This window comes from Argopecten irradians, chromosome 1 (genome assembly GCF_041381155.1).
Source record: "Argopecten irradians isolate NY chromosome 1, Ai_NY, whole genome shotgun sequence".
Taxonomy (NCBI): Eukaryota; Metazoa; Mollusca; class Bivalvia; order Pectinida; family Pectinidae; genus Argopecten; species Argopecten irradians.
In genome coordinates this window covers 37,327,288-37,353,790 of record NC_091134.1, presented here as the reverse complement: position 1 = coordinate 37,353,790, position 26,503 = coordinate 37,327,288, and the positions used below count along the sequence as shown (strand labels likewise).

Here is a 26,503-nt window from a genome sequence, read left to right as displayed (position 1 = left end):
AAAGGAACGATGTGATCGAAGTCTATAAAATTCTGAATGGTATAGATAAACTAGATAAAGATAAGCTATTTACAATGTCTTCAGCTAATACTAGAGGTAATAGTTTAAAACTCTTTAAGAAACAGAGCAGGACTAAAGTCACACAAAGTATATTTAGTCGGCGAGTGGTAGATTCATGGAACTCCCTTCCCAACTTCGTAGTAGAAGCCCCTACTCTGAACTCGTTTAAAAACCGACTGAACACTCACTGGAATTCAGTACCATGCAAGTTTTACCCCAGTTTTTATATGGCACAACCGGACAACTATTTAGTAAATGAACAAAACGCGCCACAACTAGCTGGAACCAGCTAACTACGGTGTCCAAAAAAGAAATAAATTCAAATTGTTGTAATTTATGGAATAACAATGTCTGATAGAATACACCAATACCTCCATCTCCAGGAATAAAAGTGGGACAGGATGCGACACGACACAAACGTAAAAGGACTTAATTAGGACAGTATGTGGATGGGTAACATTTCAATCTCTCACTCCCAATCTCATTATCAGGACATAATCCTGAATTGCTGCACTATTAGGTACAGAGGCTTACTGGAGGAAGGGAGGTAACTCCAACAGTCTTATTATTTCTTCTTGTTGTATACCATTCACAGACTCAACTAATATTATAGACATCACAAAATAATCAAAATGGAAAAATATGACATGAGGTACATATTTATGACTAAAAATTGCAAAATTGGAATGAAAATGAAAATGAAAAGGCACAAAGGAAAATATGATAAAAACGTAGAGGAATATGTTCACTAAATATAGGAGAAGATGGAGACAGCAGGAGAATTCTCCATATGATATTGAGTCTGGATATGAGAGGATGTAATGGACAGGGTAGGACAGCATGGGACAGGGTGGGACAAAGCAGGAAAGGGTGGAACAGCATGGGACAGGGTGGGACAGCATGGGACAGGGTGGGACAAAGCAGGAAAGGGTGGAACAGCATGGGACAGGGTGGGACAGCATGGGAAAGGGTGGGACAGCATGGGACAGGGTGGGACAGCATGGGACAGGGTGGGACAAAGCAGGAAAGGGTGGAACAGCATGGGACAGGGTGGGACAGCATGGGAAAGGGTGAGACAGACATTATGCTTCAGTGCCCTTACTTCATAGTGGAGACTTACAAATACATCTATGTAAATAGAATGACAAGAGTTTGGTGGGATGAGGATCAAATAAAACACCAATACACATGAAAGAACAGTTTAAATGGACAGTAAAACTTCAAGGAAACAGCTGGTCAGCTGTCGGACAGCTTCGCCATCAACCAAGATCCAAATCAGGTAGAACTATACATCTCTAGTGAGGTGGTCTGTTCATACAGCTGTTAGTTTTCTCAAAATGTATGATTCAATCAATGACAAATTATTGGTGACAAACCACTGAAACACCCAGGGATAAAGACAAAATGGTCTTCATAGCTAAGTGGTCATAATAAAGAGATCAAATCGTGTCATGAAATGACCATTTATGACTCAAAGAAAGTGGTCAGCTTAATTAAGCTGATGGTCTTTATACACAGGTAGTGGCTAAGATCAGGTTTTCTAGCTGTATACATATTGCTTTTGGGGACGATCCAGCAAACAAGAATGCTGACAGGTAGCTATCAATAGAATACTGGTACTGTTTACTGCAAAGTTAAAGCTAGTGCATGGTTGGGGAAGGGTGGCCGAGAAGAGGGAATTAGGGTCTCGGGAAGATAAAGGGTAATTAAGTTGGTTTAATGAAGGGATACAAGTATCTAGTTTTGTATCTTTAACTGGTGATGAACAGGTGCTGGACATGTCACAAAAGTAATAAGCACCTAAGTCCATTTTTCTATTTAAAAAATTGTTAAATCATATAAATTCATCTATATGAATCTTGTGAATTGGATATACAGGTAATGACATTACGATTGACTTGATGTCCCGTCCTGGCACGGTAAGACATCCAAAACATCACAGGCAATCTGTACCTATGTAACAGCTGTCAGTAATCACTAACCAACAGCCATCTTTGTATTCTACGAATAAATACAAACAGATATTCCTGACAATTTGCCAAGCTGTTGAGAGAACGCTAAGCCTGGATACAAACTAGCAAAACGGTTTCATTCATGAAAGAAAGTGGGAAAGAATTTGTTGGAATTTGCATTAGTTGCCGCACAAACAAGTAGTAAAACCGATATTAGCGCCATGCCCTGTAGAGCTTTATCTCCCAAAATAGACCCCAATATAGTCGTATGCAACCATTCCCAGGAAATACCTGTCTAAATAACATGCCAGGAATGACTGAAATTCTTCATTTGCATGTTAAAATCTGAAATTCATCTAAATAAGTAAATCTACAGGGGGTGTTAGTTAGGGTAGGCATACAGGGCTATTGTTTGGGTTTGAAATAGGGGTCAATATTGTTTGGGGTCGGAATAGGGGTCAATATTGTTTAGAGTTGCAGGGTTGCTGTTGTTTAGTTTGGAAGTTTTGAGGGCATTGTTTGGAATAAGGACTATTGTTTGGAAGATATTGAGTGGAAGTTGAAGGCTATTGTTTGGAAAGGAGGCCCTACATGGGGATTTATTTGGTTTGAAAGTTTGAGGCTTTTTAAAGGTTATTGTTATTTTGGAAGATGGTTGATGAGGATAATTCCTGGTTTTGGGATATCAGGTAGTTTTGGGATATCAGGTAGTTTTGGGATATCAGGTAGTTTTGGGATATCAGGTAGTTTTGGGATATCAGGTAGTTTGGGATATCAGGTAGTTTTGGGATATCAGGTAGTTTTGGGATATCAGGTAGTTTTGGGATATCAGGTAGTTTTGGGATATCAGGTAGTTTGGGATATCAGGTAGTTTGGGATATCAGGTAGTTTGGGATATCAGGTAGTTTCGGGATACCAGGTAGTTTTGGGATATCAGGTAGTTTTGAATAATATAGGGGTATAGGGTTTGTGGTGTGATGGATGGATATTTGGATTGGTAGTTGAAGGCTGCCGTTTGGTTTTGGTAGGCCATGATTTATTTGAGAAGGGACTGAGGGTCGTTGTTTGCAGTGGGATGAGAAGGGATTATTGCTTGAGTTAGAAACTGGAGCTGCTGCTTTGAAATGGGTTCAAGGGCTGTTGTTTCATTCTTGGATTGTTGGATGCTGTTATTATGCCATTGGTGAAGAAATCCTCTTGGACATTGAACTTTCAGGATTTCTTGGACATTGAACTTTCAGAATGTTTAAAAATGATAAATTTTACTCTGACAAATACACGGTGATGCAGAAAAATGAATGATGCTCTGGCTGAACTAAAGCACTCACCTTGCTAGCCCTGTCAGTGTTCCTTACCTGGAACTAGTGGTATATATGCTACCACCTCCCCTCTCCCCACATCTCTCCTTACCTGTGACTTGTGGTATACATGCCACCACTCTCCCCCTTCCCCACCCCACATCTCCTTAATGACTCCATAAATCTCTCTCTATCACCAACTTTAACCAAACACTTACACTTGTCTATCCAATAGATAAAACATTTACCCTAAAATGTATCTATCTAGTTCACTTTTTGTCTGTTTTGAGACGTTTCTAGTCCCAATTAAAAGGTTTTTCTTCTAATTTCCAGAAATACAACTACTACTAACATTAATCACTGACATGGGAGATAACTTGTACTATACCACACGGAAGATAACTCGCACATAAAAAAATGGGAGATAATTAATCACTTTGTACATTTCTTGCTGCTAAATATACAAAGAAAAAAATGTCATATATTACACACTCTGCTAATTAATTGTATCATCATTTCTTCAGATGGAGCCACAGTGTCCAAGTAGTTGTTCCGACATATTACCACTAGTCCTCTATCTTTGGGTTATAAATTTTGAAACCTACATGGGGCAGTTGCCAAGTACTGACTGAGGATCAGTGGTTTTTCTCTGGGTACTCCAGATTTCCTCCTCTTAGTATACCTGGTAGATTCTTAAATGACCCTGGTTGTTGTTTATAGGACATGAACCAAAATAAAACAACCCAACGACCTCCAACCCAACGACCTCCAACCCAACGACCTCCAACCCAACGACCTCCAGATCTTGTGTACTGTACTTACAGATTTGTTGTCTATCCTAACCCAACACGACTTTTGTGAATCCAATAGAAAAACAACTTTCTGAACCATGTCCTACAAAAACATTAAAGTCGATGTCTGTTTGGTCCGATTAACACAGAGATGGAAAATACAGACCACATTTTCTTACAGACATCCCTCAAGATGCTTCGCCTCAAATTGGTTACAAGCAACAAAAGTACATTTTTATCTGGGTCAGGCTTTGCCTGAGCATGGAAGATGTTGACACTGGATACGAAAAGTTATAAAAAAAATCAATTTCAGGACCTCGACTTTTTTCTCATATTTGATTTATCTATCTTCATTAATAATTCAAATTTCATATCATGTTTTAGGTTTCCCAAAGCAACGACGGCAATGTTAATATCTAGCATGAAAATATGCAACCTGTTACCTCATAAACAGCAGTTACCTATAATAACGAGTCCTATCTATCGGTTGGTCACACCTCATTTAACGAAGGGCAGATAACTCTGTCTGTTATCTCTCTCGAAGTCATCGCCTACCTCTGCAGCCACAGACATGATAACACATTACCACAATCATGGTTAATTACAGTCATTTGCTCCATAAACAATAATTAACGATAGACATTATATTTCTTATCTCCACCCACAACTCCTCAAGGATACCTGTAGATTCACTCACTTCATTCATTTTTATCATTCTTTAAGTTCCCATACTCATAATTAGTAAGATACTATATATATGGACCACCTATTGGGACGTAATGAAAATGGTCTTTATACCCCAGTGGTCTATATACATAGGTCAAATTGTGCTAAAAATGACCATTGGGGACCCAAAGACAGTGGTCTTATAGAGCAGGCTGTTGTTTAGACTGACCACTAGTCTCTAAACTATTAAAAACATCAATAAAATTTGGCTTGAAAATTTTTGTCTCCAATTCTAGGTTTCAATCTAGGGGAGATAATCTAGTATTAGAATTCAGTAGAGAAGATCTTATCAATAACTTAGGGTCTGGTAGCCAAGACCCTTGTTTTTATACAGAGTTGGTCGCTTGCTAATATAAGTTTTAATGTAATTATACCATAATTCTAATCTAGGGTAGTTCAGACTTCAGAGCTCAGGTGGTGAGGTAAAGGTCTTAGTTAATTTGCTGGTATAAGTAATTAAATCCAGACCTTTCTCTGCAGACGATAATTGTAAGGTCAAGCTTCTAACTTTAAAGGTCACAGTTTTAAACTGTCCAGCCATTAAAAAACTAAAAGGTCACTATCTGGAATGGATAAGTCCTGTTGTAAGAAAGTGATTGGTATTCCATGAATTCAAGTCAGTCCTTTGTAAAATTCCAAAAATACAATCATAAGACAATATTTTAAGAGTTAAAATTGACACTCAATGTAGTCATGGTCAAAAAGACAAAATTCTTGCCCCAGAGGTAAATCACGTCTTGGTTGTGTGTCAAGATTTGGCCACAACAGCCCCCTGTGGGCCAAGTCTTGCCTTGGAGTGAAGAGCATGTGGTTGTGTATTGGTCCAGTCAATTAATAAGGCCCCTCAAGATAATTTATTTATTTGTATAAACATATTGTATTTATTTAGAAGACAATATGAAGATAAATGTTAATTGAAAACAACGATCGTTTCTTCTAAGACTTTTCAAAACAATTTTATAATTTCTTAATGTTCTTGAGTAAATTCTGCAATTTCAAAAGCATTTCAACACAAAAACCCAAAAGAACCACCAATAAAGCTAATCTTTATGATGTATTTTGGCAAATTAGACCCACTGATGGTCACTTCAGAAGATAAAAACAAGCTGGACCCAGCAGCTGGACCATAAACGGCTGTAAACATCATCATTCAGTACAACTGACAAACAGATAAGAGAAAGTCGCCCCAAGGTGCCAAGGTAATGAGAGAAAAATAAAAACCTACAAAAAACGGCTGTAACCCACGGCAGCTGGCTGGAAGGTGCAGGCTGTATGGGGTGTATCTCTTCCTGACAGTTAACAATGCTGGAGAGCATCTCCAAATGAGTTACGGAAATGTTCCCGTCAGACACTCACGTCAGACACTCACGTTTTGTAGGCTCATTAAAATGAAACAGTTCAGTAAGTCAGAGCAGAGGTTAGAAATTGAAGAAAAAACAACAATTCAGCTATTTTAAATGTTTTGTCATTCTTTTCCTAAATATGAGAAAACTTGCCATCGCAACCACTTTTGTGTGAATTAAGACCGCCTACATCAAAAAGACCATTTTCTTGGGGTACAAAATATGGCAAATTTTAACACACCTGTGTTTAAAAACAAATTGGCTATAAAGATCATTTCAATTTGTCCTTTAAAGACAGGTTTGGCTATATTTGGTTTTCATATACCATCTTTAAAATCTCCAAAGAATAGAATTCCATTTTTTTTTATCCATTATTACCATATCTTAATAACACTGCAACATCAGATAAATAAAATGGGACATATATACATATTTTTTTCTGAGATGCTAAGATAAATCTATTATGTGACAACCAATAGAATCACTGGTGTACTTTCAAATGTTTGTAACATATTTTGCCTAACCGCTTCCCTATGAGCAGGCAGCAACATTTTCATTTCTCTTAAAATATCCTTATTAAATGTATACTGAAAATATGAAAAGTATTTTTGTTCTTTTGAAACTTATTTTGTGAAATAATTTTATAAAACACCCTCCCCATTTCTGAAATGCCCGGGATGCTTATGAAGTCAAATACGGTGTGTCTAATTCCTGTTTCATAAAAACTAACTTATCACTGTATCAACAAAAAGGTCAAGCTATACTGACATGTCAATGATAATAAATCTACTCCACTTAAAACAGGCCTCTCTCAACCAAATATCAAATTGACACAACTTAATACTTGATAGCCCTGGGTTAAGATTCCTCCACTTGAATTCAAGAGGTCACAACGATGTTCATAATTTCTTTTATTTTTCTGGAGATCTGTATGTCTACTATGGCAAATGATGTGATCATGTTGGATTTCACTTGCTTTCTTGCTCTACAAAATTTTTTTTTTTTTTTTTTTTTTGCATCACATTCATCCCATTCAATGTCTCATCCTTACCCCCTCCCCACTCCCACCCCATCTTGATCATCTCACAACCCCCAGTCCTCATACTACACACATGTAAAGCTGCTCCATGTGGTAAATGTTTTGTTATAGATAGTAAAGGTCAGAAGTAATGAAAGTATTGTCTGCTTTACTGTCCAAAACGATAATTTTCTCATTCTAATGAATAGCATATAACATTTTTAATGTGACATTTTTTGTGCATGCAAAATTATACACAAAAATACATATAAGATCATGTTTTAAAACATATAGAAAGTTTTCAAAGTGATAGATTTTGAAATAGAAAATTACAACATGTGATGGATTTGTGATAGCAGATAAGCTTATAACATAACAATATCTCCTCCTCTCCCCCCTCCCCCTTAAACAAAAAGGAGAAAAGAACAACACCACCCCCACAAATTTGTTCCATCCCCTACACCATCTGTTTTTACCTAAAGTACATGATCAGAAGGAGAGCTATTCCAGTTTTATGTAATCAACATGGTTACCTGAGCTAAGCATGTTACCATGGAAACAAAACAACATGGCTGACTCTCAACTATACACTAAGTCAAGCATCACATGATAGTTATGCAATGTACTCAGACAATCTAATTTCGTGATGAAATTGACCATGAAATGGGACATCGTAATCAGTGGCAAGCAAACTTCTACAACATACAGTAGAGCAATACAAACCAATACTGAACCAAAAAATCATTTACTTTTCTGCTGGGGTAAGACATTTACTGGTTTATCAGTTTGTAATTTATAAATGAAGTCAGTAATTAAAATCTGCAGGGAGAAATTATTTCTAAAGACTGGTGATTGAAATTTCAAACCAAATTTGTAACCATTAACATTTCCAAACAGTAAAGAAATCAGCTTCTATTTAATTTCGTTTAATTTACTGCTTCATATTCAATGTTTTTTATTCATTTGAATTTAGTTTCAAACTAGAAGCATTTGTAAAATATAAACATCGTAGCTTCCACATGAAATTTAAATGGAACAGAAAGGCACAGAATGGGAGATGGACAGGTAACACTATATGACCTGCGTTTAAAAAGGTTCAGATATTTAAAATTCCTGCATGCAGATAATTGTCTGATAAACATTTTTGTTGATGTCATATTACCTGAATGCCAACCATCGCATTGTCATTTGCTGCACCCCTTCCCCAGGGATGCTCCCTTTCATTTAACCAATCACTAAACCTCTATCTAGCATTAATTCACCCAATACTAGGCCTCAATCTATCAAAAGTCATATTCTAACATTACACTCATAATATTAATCAATTTTAATAAACCTTTCATTGTCAAATAGATCAGTATAATAATCTATTATACAACAGTAAAGACAAAATTGTATGGACCTTTAAACAATAGCCAGACGCTCTACGTACATCATCCAGCTACCACATGGTCACCGATGATCGACCCCAACCAATCAAGTACACTTTTACTACAAGTTGTAAAGCAACAGATATTTCGTTAGTTCATCCTTCTAGAATAGAGTGCCAAATCATATACATCACTGTGTAAACACACACATACACAAGAGTATATGTATTTTCACAAAAACCCATGAAGCTGTGTAGATCTTTGCTTCAACGTCAATAAAAGATGAGATAATACTTATAGTAAAGAGCTACACATTGTTCAACTAGCTAAACATCAAAAACGAACATTTTACAAGATTCATAAATCTTGTTCGTTATGATAGATACAGTGGTGATATCATGTCTATTCTCAAGTGAGAATCACTGTTACAATCTTCTTCTCAAAGGAGCTTCAGACGTAACATACTAAACCCTTAATACACAAGCACCTGGAAGATCTAGATTTTACTACTACTCGCAGCAACTGTTCAGAGATAGAAGATCTATAGTGCTTGTTGATGATAACACTTTCGATTCAATGTCAGAATCAAGGATAAGAAATTTCTGCTCTAATTGTGGAATATTTTACTGCAATAAAGATTAAAACTGACCCTCTGTTCTTACTGCCTAGCTTAAAATATGGAATTGTTTCAATCATGTCTAGGTCCAGTTATTTCAAATAGATCTCTTAAAGAGATTCCTTATTATAAAAAAAATTGAAAGCCAGGCAGTGAATACTTTAAGAAGCCAGAAGAATATACAAGAACACTTAAGGGAGTATGCCACCTTAATAAAATGTACCTTCCTTCCAAAGATTCACACAATATCAGAATCAGTGGTATATCCTCAAAAGACATTGCACTAATAAGATAAACTACGTTCAATGGAATGTTATAAAAAAACATTAAAAGATACCATTTTTTATAGACTGATTAGTGAATACTATAATATAGATTAAAACATTTACAAACTCGACCTAATTTTCTATCTATCTTTCAAACTGTGCCTTCATCCCAATATTTACAAACATTGAGTCAATCTGTCGAGGCTGGCAAGTATTTAAGACCTGTCTATCATAGCAAAAAGATAACTTATCTTTGCTACAAAAGAGTTCTTATCTGAACCTTGTGAGCATACACAATGACAGCCATTTTCTGACAATGAGAAATGGGCAGAAGATTGGAACAGAAAATGGCAAAGAACATTACCAGCTGTTCTTCAGCCGATCAAACAAACACATCCACAGGAAAAACAATGATTCTTGTCACAAAGTCAGAACAACCTCAGTTTCCAAGGTCAAAATCTCAGCCATCTTTTTACTTTTATCCAATAACTTATGAAGTAATTGATTTACTGGTTTCGGAGCATCACCAGTCAAGGTTCTGAAGATGCTTGCCAAACTTTGAAGTCTTGTCCTTTCTCAAGGTTTGGGGGATGCTTGCCAATCTTTCATCAATGTTAAAAAGACTCTTGCCTATGTTTCAAAGCAACCAGAATTCTACACCATCTTGGAGCTAAATCTCCAAGGTCAGTAGAATTATCACTTACAGGAAAACCTGCCTAAGTGACCACCTCTGTATAAAGACGATCTGCTTAATAGGACCATTTTCTCAGGTTCCCAAATGACCAGTCTCAACACAAGTCAACCTGTATATGAAGACTATAAGGACATTTTTTTATCTGCCCCTTGGGAGGTAAAACAGCATATATTTGAATTGGTTCAAACTTTCTCCCTTTCACATTAGGGTCAATAAGGTCAACTGTGACTAAGAATCCTTCATGTGAAGCAAAAATAGATTTGATCTACACTGATAAGCTAAATCTAACATTAAATATGGTCAACATATAAGATTTCTAATCCTATTCCTGAATGGAAATAATCATGAGCTTTAATTACCAAATATCTGTCTATTAATCTACATATTTACATCATCCATTATCTTTTTGAAAACATCAAAAGCTTAAGAAAGATGGAAGCAAACAATTTGTTTCATAAATAATCTTTACAAACACACATATATATCTACATCATTCTAGTAAACTTAATTTGTATATAACAACCTTATTAGGAAAAATCCTATTTAAGAAACCCCAAAGGAGAGACATACACTACTATTTATAGTCCCAACTCTTTAACATGCATCATGGTATGAGCCATTGTACGTATTAAGAGGAACACCAACCCAAGGGTCCTATCATGGCTATTGAGGGATACCCATAGGACCAGGGAGGTGCAGAGGAAGGCCATACAAAAGTTGTAAATCGCCAAAATACATTAGATTCCATTAACAAAGATAGGCAATTATAGGTATTCAGATTACAGACTGTATAGGGCATTCTGTACTTATATTATTCTATATTCTATCTATTCACATTTCCATTTTCTCCTCAGACCACTATGGAGATATTTATAGGTCAATTTCCATAACATAGATAATTACACCTGTTCATGTTTTTTATACAAAAACTAACAAGTATTTGAACTGTATAATTACATTTACAGAAAAGGTACATCAAAGCAAATCACTACAGGTAATTGATCCATTTGATGAAATTAACAGGTCTGTGATTATGTACAGATATTTACAGGTGTATGACCTATATACAGGTATTAACAGGTGTGTGACCTATTTACAGGTATTAACAGGTGTGTGACCTATATACAGGTATTAACAGGTGTGTGACCTATATACAGGTATTAACAGGTGTGTGACCTATATACAAACATCACAGGTGTTTGACCATTATACAGATAGTTAAGGGTATGTGACCTCTATACAAATATATACAGGTGTGTGATGTCTGTAGATATTTAAAGGTGTGTGACCTATATACAGACATTTAAAGATGTGTGACCTGTTTACAGATATTTACAGGTGTGTGACCTCCATACAGATATTTACAGGTGTGTGACCTCCATACAGATATTTACAGGTGTGTGACTTATATACATATATTTATAGATGTGTGACCTCTATACAGATATTTACAGGTGTGTGACCTCTATACAGATATTTACAGGTGTGTGACTTATATACATATATTTACAGGTGTGTGACCTCTATACATATATTTACAGGTGTGTGACCTCTATACATATATTTACAGGTGTGTGACCTCTATACATATATTAATGTATATATGTAAGACCTCTATACCATATATTTTCAGGTGTGTGACCTCATATACAGATATTTACAGGTGTGTGACCTATATACAGATATTTACAGGTGTGTGACCTATATACATATATTTATAGATGTGTGACCTCTATACAGATATTTTCAGGTGTGTGACCTCTATACAGATATTTACAGGTGTGTGACCTATATACAGATATTTAAGGTGTGGACCTCTATACAGATATTTTCAGGTGTGTGACCTCTACAAATTAAGGTGTGTGACCTTATACAGATATTTACAGGTGTGTGACCTATATACAATTAGTGTTGACATATATTTTAAGGTGTGTGACCTCCTATATACAGATATTTAAAGGTGTGTGACCTTATACAGATATTAAGTTACTATTAAGTGTGTGACCTATATACAGATATTTACAGGTGTGTGACCTATATACAGATATTTAAAGGTGTGTGACCTCTATACAATATTTAAGGTGTGTGACCTATTTACAGATATTTAAGGTGTGTGACCTCTATACAGATATTTAAGGTGTGTGACCTCATACAGATATTACAGTGTGTGACCTCTATACAGATATTTACAGATGTGAGACCTCTATACAGATATTTACAGGTGTGTGACCTCTATACAGATATTTACAGGTGTGTGACCTCTATACAGATATTTACAGGTGTGTGACCTCTATACAGATATTTACAGGTGTGTGACCTCTATACATATATTTACAGGTGTGTGACCTCTATACATATATTTTCAGGTGTGTGTGACCTCTATACATTTATTTTCAGGTGTGTGACCTCTATACAGATGTTTACAGGTGTGTGACCTTATATACATATATTTACAGGTGTGTGACCTTATACATATATTTACAGGTGTGTGACCTATATACATATATTACAGGTGTTTGACCTCTATACAGATATTTACAGGTGTGTGACCTCTATACAAATATTTAAAGGTGTGTGACCTCCTTTCAGATATTTACAAGTGTGTGATCTCTATACAGATATTTACATGTGTGTGGCCTATATAAAGATATATACATGTGTATGACCTCTATACAAATATTAACAGGTATGTGACCTCTATACAGTTATTTACAGGTGTGTGACCTATATACATATATTAACATTAATATAGGCCAGATACCATCAAGTACCCCTGTACAATATATAGGGCCAGATACCATCAAGTACCCCAGTACAATATATAGGGCCAGATACCATCAAGTACCCCTGTACAATATATAGGGCCAGATACCATCAAGTACCCCAGTACAATATATAGGGCCAGATACCATCAAGTACCCCTGTACAATATATAGGGCCCGATACCATCAAGTACCCCTGTACAATATATAGGGCCAGATACCATCAAGTATATTGTACAATATATAGGGCCAGATACCATCAAGTACCCCTGTACAATATATAGGGCCAGATACCATCAAGTACCCCTGTACAATATATATGGCCAGATACCATCAAGTACCCCAGTACAATATATAGGGCCAGATACCATCAAGTACCCCTGTACAATATATAGGGCCAGATACCATCAAGTACCCCTGTACAATATATAGGGCCAGATACCATCAAGTACCCCTGTACAATATATAGGGCCAGATACCATCAAGTACCCCTGTACAATATATAGGGCCAGATACCATCAAGTACCCCTGTACAATATATAGGCCAGATACCATCAAGTACCCCTGTACAATATATAGGGCCAGATACCATCAAGTAACCCAGTACAATATATAGGGCCAGATACCATCAAGTAACCCTGTACAATATACAGGGCCATATATAGGGCCAGATACCATCAAGTACCCTGTACAATATATAGGGCCAGATACCATCATGTACCTATGTACAATATATAGGGCCAGATACCATCAAGTACCCCTGTACAATATATAGGGCCAGATACCATCAAGTAACCCTGTACAATATATAGGGCCAGATACCATCAAGTACCCCTGTACAATATATAGGGCCAGATACCATCAAGTACCCCTGTACAATATATAGGGCCAGATACCATCAAGTAACCCTGTACAATATATAGGGCCAGATACCATCAAGTACCCCTGTACAATATATAGGGCCAGATACCATCAAGTACCCCTGTACAATATATAGGGTCAGATACCATCAAGTACCCCTGTACAATATATAGGGCCAGATACCATCAAGTACCCCTGTACAATATATAGGGCCAGATACCATCAAGTACCCCCTGTACAATATATAGGGCCAGATACCATCAAGTACCCCTGTACAATATATAGGGCCAGATACCATCAAGTACCCCTGTACAATATATAGGGCCAGATACCATCAAGTACCCCTGTACAATATATAGGGCCAGATACCATCAGTACCCTACAATATAGGGCCAGATACCATCAAGTACCCCAGTACAATATATAGGGCCAGATACCATCAAGTAACCCCTGTACAATATATAGGGCCAGATACCATCAAGTACCCCTGTACAATATATAGGGCCAGATACCATCAAGTACCCCAGTACAATATATAGGCCAGATACCATCCATCAAGTACCCCTGTACAATATATAGGGCCAGATACCATCAAGTACCCTGTACAATATATAGGGCCAGATACCATCAAGTACCCCTGTACAATATATAGGGCCAGACCATAGCCCCGATACCATCAAGTACCCCTGTACAATATATAGGGCCAGATACCATCAAGTACCCCTGTACAATATATAGGGCCAGATACCATCAAGTACCCCTGTACAATATATAGGGCCAGATACCATCAAGTACCCCAGTACAATATATAGGGCCAGATACCATCAAGTACCCCTGTACAATATATAGGGCCAGATACCATCAAGTACCCCTGTACAATATATATGGGCCAGATACCATCAAGTACCCCTGTACAATATATAGGGCCAGATACCATCAAGTACCCCAGTACAATATATAGGGCCAGATACCATCAAGTACCCCTGTACAATATATAGGGCCAGATACCATCAAGTACCCCTGTACAATATATAGGGCCAGATACCATCAAGTACCCCTGTACAATATATAGGGCCAGATACCATCAAGTACCCCTGTACAATGTATAGGGCCAGATACCATCATGTACCCCTGTACAATATATAGGGTCAGATACCATCAAGTAACCCTGTACAATATATAGGGCCAGATACCATCAAGTACCCCTGTACAATATATAGGGCCAGATACCATCAAGTAACCCAGTACAATATATAGGGCCAGATACCATCAAGTACCCCTGTACAATATATAGGGCCAGATACCATCAAGTACCCCTGTACAATATATAGGGCCAGATACCATCAAGTACCCCTGTACAATATATAGGGCCAGATACCATCAAGTACCCCAGTACAATATATAGGGCCAGATACCATCAAGTACCCCTGTACAATATATAGGGCCAGATACCATCAAGTACCCCTGTACAATATATAGGGCCAGATACCATCAAGTACCCCAGTACAATATATAGGGCCAGATACCATCAAGTACCCCTGTACAATATATAGGGCCAGATACCATCAAGTACCCCTGTACAATATATAGGGCCAGATACCATCAAGTACCCCTGTACAATATATAGGGCCAGATACCATCAAGTACCCCAGTACAATATATAGGGCCAGATACCATCAAGTACCCCTGTACAATATATAGGGCCAGATACCATCAAGTACCCCTGTACAATATATAGGGCCAGATACCATCAAGTACCCCTGTACAATATATAGGGCCAGATACCATCAAGTACCCCTGTACAATATATAGGGCCAGATACCATCAAGTACCCCAGTACAATATATAGGGCCAGATACCATCAAGTACCCCAGTACAATATATAGGGCCAGATACCATCAAGTACCCCTGTACAATATATAGGGCCAGATACCATCAAGTACCCCTGTACAATATATAGGGCCAGATACCATCAAGTACCCCTGTACAATATATAGGGCCAGATACCATCATGTACCCCTGTACAATATATAGGGTCAGATACCATCAAGTACCCCTGTACAATAGAACCAGATACCATCAAGTACCCCTGTACAATATATAGGGCCAGATACCATCAAGTACCCCTGTACAATATATAGGGCCAGATACCATCAAGTACCCCTGTACAATATATAGGGCCAGATACCATCAAGTACCCCTGTAACATATATATGGCCAGATACCATCAAGTACCCCAGTACAATATATAGGGCCAGATACCATCAAGTACCCTTGTACAATATATAGGGCCAGATACCATCAAGTACCCCTGTACAATATATAGGGCCAGATACCATCAAGTACCCCTGTACAATATATAGGGCCTGATACCATCCAGTATCCCAGTACAATATATAGGGCCAGATACCATCAAGTACCCCAGTACAATATATAGGGCCAGATACCAGCAAGTACCCCTGTACAATATATAGGGCCAGATACCATCAAGTACCCCTGAACAATATATAGGGCCAGATACCATCATGTACCCCTGTACAATATATAGGGTCAGATACCATCAAGTACACCTGTACAATATATAGGGCCCGATACCATCAAGTACCCTTTTCCCTTACCTTAACCACATCAATAAGCTATTACTTACCAATTTTCTCTTAATGATTTCCTCCATAGCCATACAATCAGCTGAATCCACGCCAGTTAATAATCCACGCCACTACATCCACAACACTTAAAATCCACACAAAATACACCTCTAACTACCAAACATGTAACACTGATATGTAAATTTCACATTTTTCTTGCTGTGAATCCACTTCATTGCCTAAATCCAGGTAGGCATTGGGAGCATGTGTAGGTTCTAGGTACAGAGGCTGTTTACTGACAGATGTGCAGGTCGGCTAGGGGAAAGAGCTTTATCTATTTTCGTCTACGATGTAGTAATCGTAGTGAAGATGCGGAAGAAAGCGAAACTGATGAAGCAGATTTTTTTCTAGTGTTTGAGGAATTGGTCTAAGATGGGACTAGAAAGATGGAGTAGTTATGGACAGAGCAGGGCAAAGATAATTGGAGGGGTCTGATGCTACTAATGTTTCATTATGTAAAAGGCTACTGAAGACTTTAGGGAACAGGGCTAGTAATGGTGATGTATACATAGGATCTGATGGTAAACCGTTTCTCTAGTTATTGGTTGGAGACCGAGTAAGTCATATACTATAGGATACTTGTGGTGATAAATCAAGAATTATTTCAAGTGCTACAGTACATCTAATTGGCTGAATTTCCTGCCAAATATAAATATCTGAAAAGGTTAATTGAATGTTTATAATTCTTCTAAATATATCTATGGGTTATGATTATGCATAAGTTAATTTTGTCAAGGGAGATTGAGGGGGGTCAGAGGAATGATATAATAATTGGGGATTGGGGTAGAGGATTGAGGGTAAGGGATGAATGGAGAGGGATGGAGGATGGAGGAAAAGGGATAGAGGATAAGAGATAGAGGGAGAGGGATGAAGGGTTAATGATGGAGGGAGAGGGACCGAGAGTAAGGGATGGAGGGAGAGGGATGAAGGGTTAATGATGGAGGGAGAGGGACGGAGAGTAAGGGATGGAGGGAGAGGGATGAAGGGTTAATGATGGAGGGAGAGGGATGGAGGAGGGAGAGTAAGGGATGGAGGGGATGGAGGGAGAGGGATGAAGGGTTAATGATGGAGGGAGAGGGATGGAGGGTAAGGGATGGAGGGAGAGGGATGAAGGGTTAATGATGGAGGGAGAGGGATGGATGGTTAGGGATGGAGGGTGAGGATAGAGTGTTAGGGATAGAGGGAGAGGGATGAAGGGTTAATGATGGAGGGAGAGGGATGGAGGGTTAGGGATGGAGGGTGAGAGAGATAGAGGTGTTAGGGATAGGGAGGGATGGAGGGTTAGGATGGAGGGTAGGGATGGAGGGTTAGGGATGGAGGGTAGGAGGGGAGGAGGGAGAGGGATGGAGGGTTAGAGGATGAGGGAGAGGGATGGAGGGATGGGTTAGGATGGAGGGAGAGGGATGGGAGGGTGGAGGGTTAGAGGGAGAGGGTGGAGGGTTAGGGATGGAGGGTTAGGGAGGGTAGATGGAGGGTTAGGGATGAGGGTGTGGAGGGATGAGGGATGGAGGGTGAGGTGAGGGAGGGAGAGGGATGGAGGGTTAATGGGATGTGAGGGGATGAAGGGTTTGATGGAGGGAGGGGATGGAGGGTTATGGAGGGTTAGGGATGGAGGGTGAGGGATAGGAATGGAGGGAGAGGGATGGAGGGTAAGGGATGGAGGGTGAGGGATAGAGGAGAGGGATGAAGGGAGAGGGATGGAGGGTTAAGGGATGGAGGGTGAGGGATGGAGGGAGAGGGATGGAGGGAGAGGGATGGAGGGTTAGGGATGAGGAGGGAGGAGGTAGGGATGGAGGGTGAGGGATGAGGAGAGGATGAGGGATGGAGGGTTAGGGGGGATGGAGGGGGATGTAGTGAGGGAGGAGGGAGGGAGTGGGATGGAGAGTTAGGGATGGAGGGTAAGGGATATAGATAGGGGAAGAGGGATTGAGGGTAAGGGATAAGATAGGGAAGAGGATTGAGGGTTAAGATATAGGGGGGTGATCAGGTGGTAATATAAGGTGTGGAAAGGAGGGGGTTAGGGGAATGGGCACGGAGATATGGGGTGGGGGAGAATGGATGTAAGATATTAGGGTGGGAGTTAGGGAGTGTCAGAATGGGGTGGGATATAAGGATATGTAAATGAGAGTGTGAGATATGGGTATGCAGGGAATGAGGGTGGGAGATACGGGATATGGGACTGAGGGAGGGTGATTGGGGATGTGGGATATGGAGAATGGGGTAATGTTGGCAAGGTTATTAGGGTTATGATAAAGCTGAGGTGTAACTGAACAAATCCTTACTGTCAATAGCAGCTATAAACTTGCTGATTCATTGATAATGTTAACAGTCGGTCTGATATTGAACAGCTGTCTATATCTCACACTGTCTCACTCACCAGCCAATACCGATGGTTTTTAGATGGGTGTGATAGGTCAAATGTCACTGTAATCTTAATGTAATTAACTAACAACAGATTGTCTTTGTCCCTTGAACACAGATTAAGCTTAAACTTTAACAAGCGCATAGTGAATATCTCTATAAAAAATTACGATTAATAACTATATTGTAAGGGCCAAGCCCAGTAGTAATAGTATTTAATTTGGCTGTGTCTATCTATGAGGGCTGAGCCCCCAGTAATAATAGTATTTTGGCTGTGTCTATCTATGAGGGCTGAGCCCCCAGTAATAATAGTATTTTGGCTGTGTCTATCTATGAGGGCTGAGCCCCCAGTAGTAATAGTATTTTGGCTGTAGTTATCGGTGAGGGCTGAGCCCCCAGTAGTAATAGCATTTTGGTTGTCGTTATCTGTGAGGGCTGAGCCCCCAGTAGTAATAGTATTTTGGCTGTGTCTATCTATGAGGGCTGAGCCCCCAGTAGTAATAGTATTTTGGCTGTAGTTATCTGTGAGGGCTGAGCCCCCAGTAGTAATAGTATTTTGGCTGTAGTTATCTGTGAGGGCTGAGCCCCCAGTAGTAATAGTATTTTGGCTGTAGTTATCTGTGAGGGCTGAGCCCCCAGTAGTAATAGTATTTTGGCTGTAGTTATCTGTGAGGGCTGAGCCCCCAGTAGTAATAGTATTTTGGCTGTAGTTATCTGTGAGGGCTGAGCCCTCAGTAGTAATAGTATTTTGGCTGTAGTTATCTATGAGGGCTGAGCCCCCAGTAGTAATATTATTTTGCATGTAGTTATCTGTGACGGCCAAGCCCCCAGTAATAATAGTATTTTGATTGTAGTTATTCGTGAGGGCCAAGCCCCAAGTAGTAATAGTATTTTGGCTGTTGTTGTTCGTGAGGGCTGCATGAGCCCCCAGTAATCATAGTATTCAGACTAGCTATCTATGAAGGCTAAGATCCAAATAGTAATAGTATTTAGGCTGACAAGATGTTGACAGAGGAAGAGAAAAAGGAAAGGAGCTCAAGTCAGAGACAGGGAAGAAAACTGTAAATTTCATCACAAGAGTTTCGGATGCTGGCATTGGTCCAGGAGGCCTGCTCTCACTTTAACACAGCTGTTTGGCTTTATGTCTCTCATCCACTCTCCCTTCACTGTCATACAAAATCTCTTCTCATCCACTCTCCCTTCACTGTCATACAAAATCTCTTCTCTACCATCATATCCCACTTACCTGAACAGGGGGGGGGGGGTTGTTTTCAAAACAAGAGATACCTTGTTTATCCAAAGAAAAAAAAAACAGATAATCAGGAATATGTATGATGGACAATGATACTTATCTTTTTGATCTAAAAAAATATGTCTTCTATTGATCTTTTAACTTTTTTTAATCTTATTTTAATACAGAAAGATCTGTTTCTTACACTATACTCTTTAAACTGGTGTTATTTCTCCTTGTAAATGATCAATTTTATAAATCATATTGTTAATGCCCATTAGAGTGTAATGCATTTTTCCTCTGATTGGATTAGGTATATAAATTTTAAATTCATTCAATACCCTGACAAATTACTCACAGTAAAAAGGATTCACAGACATTTGCATCAATGAATTATTTCGAAACATTATCATATGGAAATTTGATACATTTTTATCAATATTTAAACATGCTTAGACAAAACGACATTGACATCTGAAATATGTTGGTGAAATGTCTATTTCAAAATGCGCATGTGTACATACATGTTTCAGGAACGCTTTCAAATCTATACTTCATTTTATTTGTGATGCCAGCATGAGCCATCGATTATACATTCATCATTTTGATAATGAGGACTTTTTTTTTTGCTAAGTTGACTTTTGTGACTGCATATGGACCTGTCAAATATTACTTCATCAGCTTATTCAGAATATTAGTTTCAAAAACCCAAATTAATTTTTCATCAACTTTGTTATCTGCAAAAAAGATAGATCTGCCAATATTGCAGTCACATCCAGCCATGAATTGATCTTCCACAATTTTTTACCGTTGTAATAAAACAATTTCAATTTATTTTTTTAACAAAACAATTCCTCTCAAACCATTTCTGAAATTTTCTAATCAAATTTCAAGAAATTAGACGAAATAAAGACCAAAAAAACCTATAACCTTTTGAAACCCTCACAAAAAATATCAAATTGAATTTAGGTTGTATGTTTTAATGTTTCACAAAGGTTTCAGAACGAAGGATGTCTGGTTCAATATAGCTCAAACCGTTACGCCATACATAAAAGTCTTAAAAGCAGAAAGTCTTCTTTAATGTTACGGCACATCCTAGCTGAGTGGTCGAGATCATTGAAACCACATTGTGCTAGCGGAAATTAAAAAAGCGTTCACTTGAGACCAGAAACAAATTACGACGGCCATCAAAGATGGCTGAATCAGGAGCAATTTGCTGCTGGGGCAGGTACATGCAACGAAAAATTGCAACAAAAGTCAGCCTCAATACCCACACCTGTAACGGATAAATGGAGTACAGGGTGGCAATAGGGATCCTACTGAGCTCGTTCTTTGAAATACCAGCACCAGTCAATAACAGAATTAGAAACCAACAGCAGACACTATTTGACATAATTGTTGGCCTGGCCTGTGTGCCACGGCATCAAAGATCACCCAAGAAACTTCAAATTACAAAAAGGATTTTACTGCAGAAGTTTACCTGCACGCGCACCTGGTAGGCATAACGATGAAAGGGAGTGTAATATTTGGTTATAAGGTCAAGGAAGCTGACCAAGGTCAAGCCTGAGGTTACCTCAGGTAAACAACAAACAAGAATATCTGTCATTCCAGGCAAAAGACAATAGTTGTTATTAGTTATATCAGCCATACCATACATGGGTCAAGTTAGATTCTGTTGTAGTAGCATGTGGCTACCTATTTAGAGAATAAGCACAGGTGGCCCTACACAGATCACAGGAACTCATAGAAGTTAACAATAAGGTAGCAAAAAATATTCAGTATTTCTTTTATGTTCATTATAAATGGGCTCAAAAATAGAGATATTCTTTTTTTAAGTTCATTATGAATAGATTCAAAACTTGAGATATTGTAAGTGTAAATATAATAATAGGAAAAATCCTCAATCACTAGTCCCTCTTCTCACAAAGATTTATTTCCGAGTCTAATCACAAATTAATTCATATGTAAGTATATGTGTATCCATTTCAGTTTTCAGAGCATTTATGTCCTTTTGCAAAGATAGAAAATTGGATTGACAAGTTTATCCAAGATCAAACTGTCAAAATTATCACAGTTTTCTGAAATACCCCAGCATCAGCTGCACGGCCTCAGGGATCTAACTGTTGAAACCTCGTGAGAGACAAGGTAAGTCTTACAAGTGCATACACATGCTAAATCCTTGAAATGGTTTACCATTAGGTAATGCAGTGCCATACTGTAGGGGCTGGAGGTATTTTAGCTAAAGTGCCACCATCTGAACGCAATCTCGATCCAAACCAGAACTCAGAATTCATCAACTCGAAGAAAGACCTAAACCAAGCACCACAAACATGTTGCCGATGAGCTGTACACATTTTTTGGCTTCTTTCGATCACTGTTACAGCTAACAACATATCAAATAAAATATTAAATTAGATTAATGAAGTCAAAATTTGTTAATTAACTCAGAGTTGGTGAGAAAAAACCGAAAAAATCAATTTTCAAGCCAATTGTATGGTGCTTGATACTAACAAAATATTTGAAATTAACATGGTCTGCAAAATATACCAACGATTTGACTTAAAACTAGGTTCATCTGTATTCATATTTTGATCAATTTTGGAAAAACGTTGAAGATTTACATTTCCTCCTAAATAATATGAAAATAAATTCCCCCCACTCTTACATTATCACAAGACCTATTTCAAAGAGAAAGATGGATGGTGAAGTGAGAGAGAAAATTGGATTAGCATGTGGGTAAAAAGAGTTTGTACTATACACAAAGCCAGCTGGTATATTGTATAAGTTCTAAAGCTTTCACAATTATTACATACTATAACCATGAAATAGCCAACCCTAGCCCTGCCTGCCTCTGTAAACATACAAGTCAATTATAGCCATCCTTACACATGTTCTAGGGCTCGAGGTAAGACCTGCAATAACCAGGACACTGATAATCAGGAAAACTAGAAATTCCAAGGAATAACATACAGACAGATTTTAGTAACATTATTTTTAATAATTTTTCTGTTGGTAATCATTGTATTTATATCTCTGGGCCATAACAGTCCTCTGACCTGTCAGTATGGTACGTTATATCAGATACCCGTCCAAGCTAATTGACATTAGACATAAGCTAAAGAAAGATAATGTTATTTTATCAAATAAAGTAAAGAATAAATCAGCCACCCCCTTCTCCCCTTCCACCCTTAATTTCCTGGAATTAATTCCCCAATAAATTTGATGTTATAGTCCAAATCTGTCACTTGTTTATTTATACATCCCAAATTAACAGCCTAATAGTCACTGAAACTTTGAGATTAGACTAGTTACATTGCATAGAGTGGGCGATGGTAGCTATTACAAAAGGGAGGTATCTGCAATATAAAAGAGAATATTACTTCATTACAAAAGGGGAAGTAACTGCGATACAAAAGGGGAGATAACTGTATTACAAAAGGGGAGATAAAACTGTATTACAGAAGGAGAGATAACTGTATTATAAAAGGGTAGATAAAACTGTATTACAGAAGGGGAGATGACTGTATTACAAAAGGGGAGATAACTGTATTACAAAAGGGGAGATAACTGTATTACAAAAGGGATGATAAAACTGTATTACAGAAGGGGAGATAACTGTATTACAGAAAGGGAGATAACGGTATTACAGAATGGGAGATCATTTCAAGGGTTATATCATGTTCCCTGATCACACAAGGTAGTATTACATCCCTTGCCCAATCATTATATTTCCTGAACCTATAAGGTCATACCTTTGACCTCTAAAGGTCATACCCCATACAATTTCACTGACTCCCTATGGTCAAGTCCCTTCAAGTCCTAGATTGATACCCCTTAACCAAATAAGGTCATATTCTCTGACCCATAAGGTAATTCGTTCAATGATTACATACCAGACATAGCTATAATCATGTAATATAATTACAAACTTCTATCTCCTTTATTTCAATCCCAGAAAGTCTCTTAATTGATTCCAGTATCAATGGTTGTAGCCAGACTGACCTCTGTAAGCCCCTGCTGACCACTAAACATCTCTTATTCACCTGGTCAGACTGGACCTGAAGTGGATTGCCTATTACTCTAGCATCCTGTTGGTATTTTATATAATATTGTCATGTCTACAATGTGGCAAAGCATTGTTAGTGTACATCGTAAATACCAAATTTGATTGTTACATCTTTGAAATTACTCTTTTTTTTTCCCTTTCAAAACATTAATCATTTCAGATTTTGAATAACATTAATATCTTTAAAATGTATCCTTAATTTAGTCATATGACAAGATTTTGAACACAAGAAAATAGTTTTTTACAAGATTAAAGGTCAATCTAACAAAGCTTTAACAAGTGGTCCCAGACAATGGCAGGACCACACTAAAGGGTATCATTGAGCCTCTTACATTGTCTCCACTCCTCTAAAAACAACCACTATTTAATTGTCTGCCTAACCTCAAATTTACAAAAGGTCCAAGAGACCTGTAAATGTTGATGATGATGGATGATTACATGGGTGTTGGGTAGATACTCTGGGATGTTCAGCACAGGCTTGCACAGTGCTCACCAGCAAAATTGTTCTCACAACGATTGAGGTTATTCATAAATCAATACATTACAGACCCCTGGAAACACAGGAAACAGAGAACACGATTGATGAATCATCTGTTATTCTGGTAACTTGTTGTACAATAGTTACAAAAGTATTCTCAGACCTCAAACTTCCTGACTAGCCCACCCCAATAAATCTCCTCCCCCTATACATTCTGCACATCATAACTGCAGGCTCGGAGCAATGAGTACAATCCAAGCATATCTAACATCAAAGTCTAGGGCTTCATGTACTCCTCCCCAAGTCCCCATTATAGTCAAAGATCGCAGGAGGGGCAAGATATATCACTGAAACAGTACACCATACAACTGTTCCCCCTAGTCCATCAAATCTCCCTTCTCAGGGAGTAGTAGAAAGTCTTCACTGAACTACTGTACAGAGGAAAACAATATCTCACTTTTATGTTCAGACAATAATCCCATAGATATCTGACATTACTTGATTCATTTCTCCTTTGTAGTGAAAATAATTTTTGGATCAAGCATTCTGCTTTGTGGAATTTTATATATTTTGAAGGAATCTTGACAAGCAAGGGAAGTAATTAATTGAAAACAAGGGAAACCACTCATGCACAACTCCCTGCTTCATTTAGATATCAAACTTGTGACCCAAATGTAGATCAATTAAGGCCTAATTACAAATTACCTGCCATGTTAACCATAGGGTCTTTTGATCACATGTGACAAAACAGAATTTAAATATGTTTTTTTCAAACATCATTAAAGTGTGACATCAATGAAATCTGACCTACTTCTATGCAACATCACAAATCCCTGTGACAGATCATTTTCTCGCTGTTTCCGATACCCAGTAAATCTCCATTATTAATCATATCAAGATTTTATCTTTCATTAATTACAACACGTTCCTGATTAAAGAAATTCTGTTTCCTGTACGGTTTATTTGTGTGTTTTTATGACACTGATGTGTATCGACCAATCAGAACAAGCCTTTGCTCTCCTCCGTACAAATGAACGTGCCAATCTATCAAAGTGAATTTGCTCCTTTACTCTGAAACGAAAACCTTTTGTTGTTGTAAAAACCATTTTCTATCAGGCAAATGAAAATATATCAAGGAATAAGCGATAAAAATACATTACCCATCACTAGATAAGAAAACTATCAGTTTTGATTTAGACAGTTCCTGGCAAGTTGCCTTCCTGAACATATAGATTTATTATCTAATCTCTTTTATCGTTACCTTTGTCATCAAAATCTGGAGCAAGATGGTGGGGAACTCCATTTAAAGTGTAATTAATGCATTTTATTCAAATTTGAAATTTAGCCCGATATCAATATTTTTTTATTTTATTTTTAAGTTTTATCTCTTCAGTATGAATCAAATGATTGGATAATACATATAAATAGGGCAACATTTTTTGTGGTTTTCTTGAATTAGTTTCTAAAATTGAAATACAACTTGATATCCATCAATGTGATATGAACTGTCAGCATTTGTCCCATATTTGTTACTCAAATATAATTCTAAAGGTCTTAAACAAATCCATCAAACTCTTGACTCTTAATGCTCAATAAATAATGCACTTTCAAACATCTGTGTGACCTGGATTCTGGGTGCGCAGAGTAAATTTAAACTGCACGTCTGTTTCCCCGAAGAAAAGTTTTGTAGGTGAATTTACAGATTCTAAGTCAACTCATTCTAAAGTAATCTCAAGAAAGTTAAAAACCACTCCAGAGCTTTTTATCACATCATATTTCTTTTACAGGTTATTCAACTTGTTCTGATTTTTGATATCCATCTCTTTGGATGAGGTGAGTAATTACAACTGATTACAAAACTGATTAAGCAATTAATCATTCATAATCCAAAGCACAGTTTCATTTTTCTCATTTTACAAAAATCAACCAGAAAACCATAAATGATATATGGATTTTTCAGAA

The 26,503-nt window shown here is 37.8% G+C and overlaps 1 protein-coding gene across 7 annotated transcripts in view; it reads right to left on the bottom strand.

The window, feature by feature from the left end:
• The window catches only part of LOC138326489 (neuron navigator 2-like), a 458,029-nt gene that overhangs the window by 211,637 nt on the left and 219,889 nt on the right, over positions 1-26,503 (bottom strand). Inside the window, exon 1 of one of the 7 annotated variants that reach the window (XM_069272615.1) lies at positions 16,405-16,551. The exons of the other annotated variants lie outside the window; for them this stretch is intronic. Coding sequence (XP_069128716.1) covers positions 16,405-16,437 — 33 coding nt within the window. The 5' untranslated portion in view covers positions 16,438-16,551. Of the gene's footprint in view, positions 1-16,404; positions 16,552-26,503 lie in introns of those variants that run through there. 7 annotated transcript variants of the gene reach the window in all.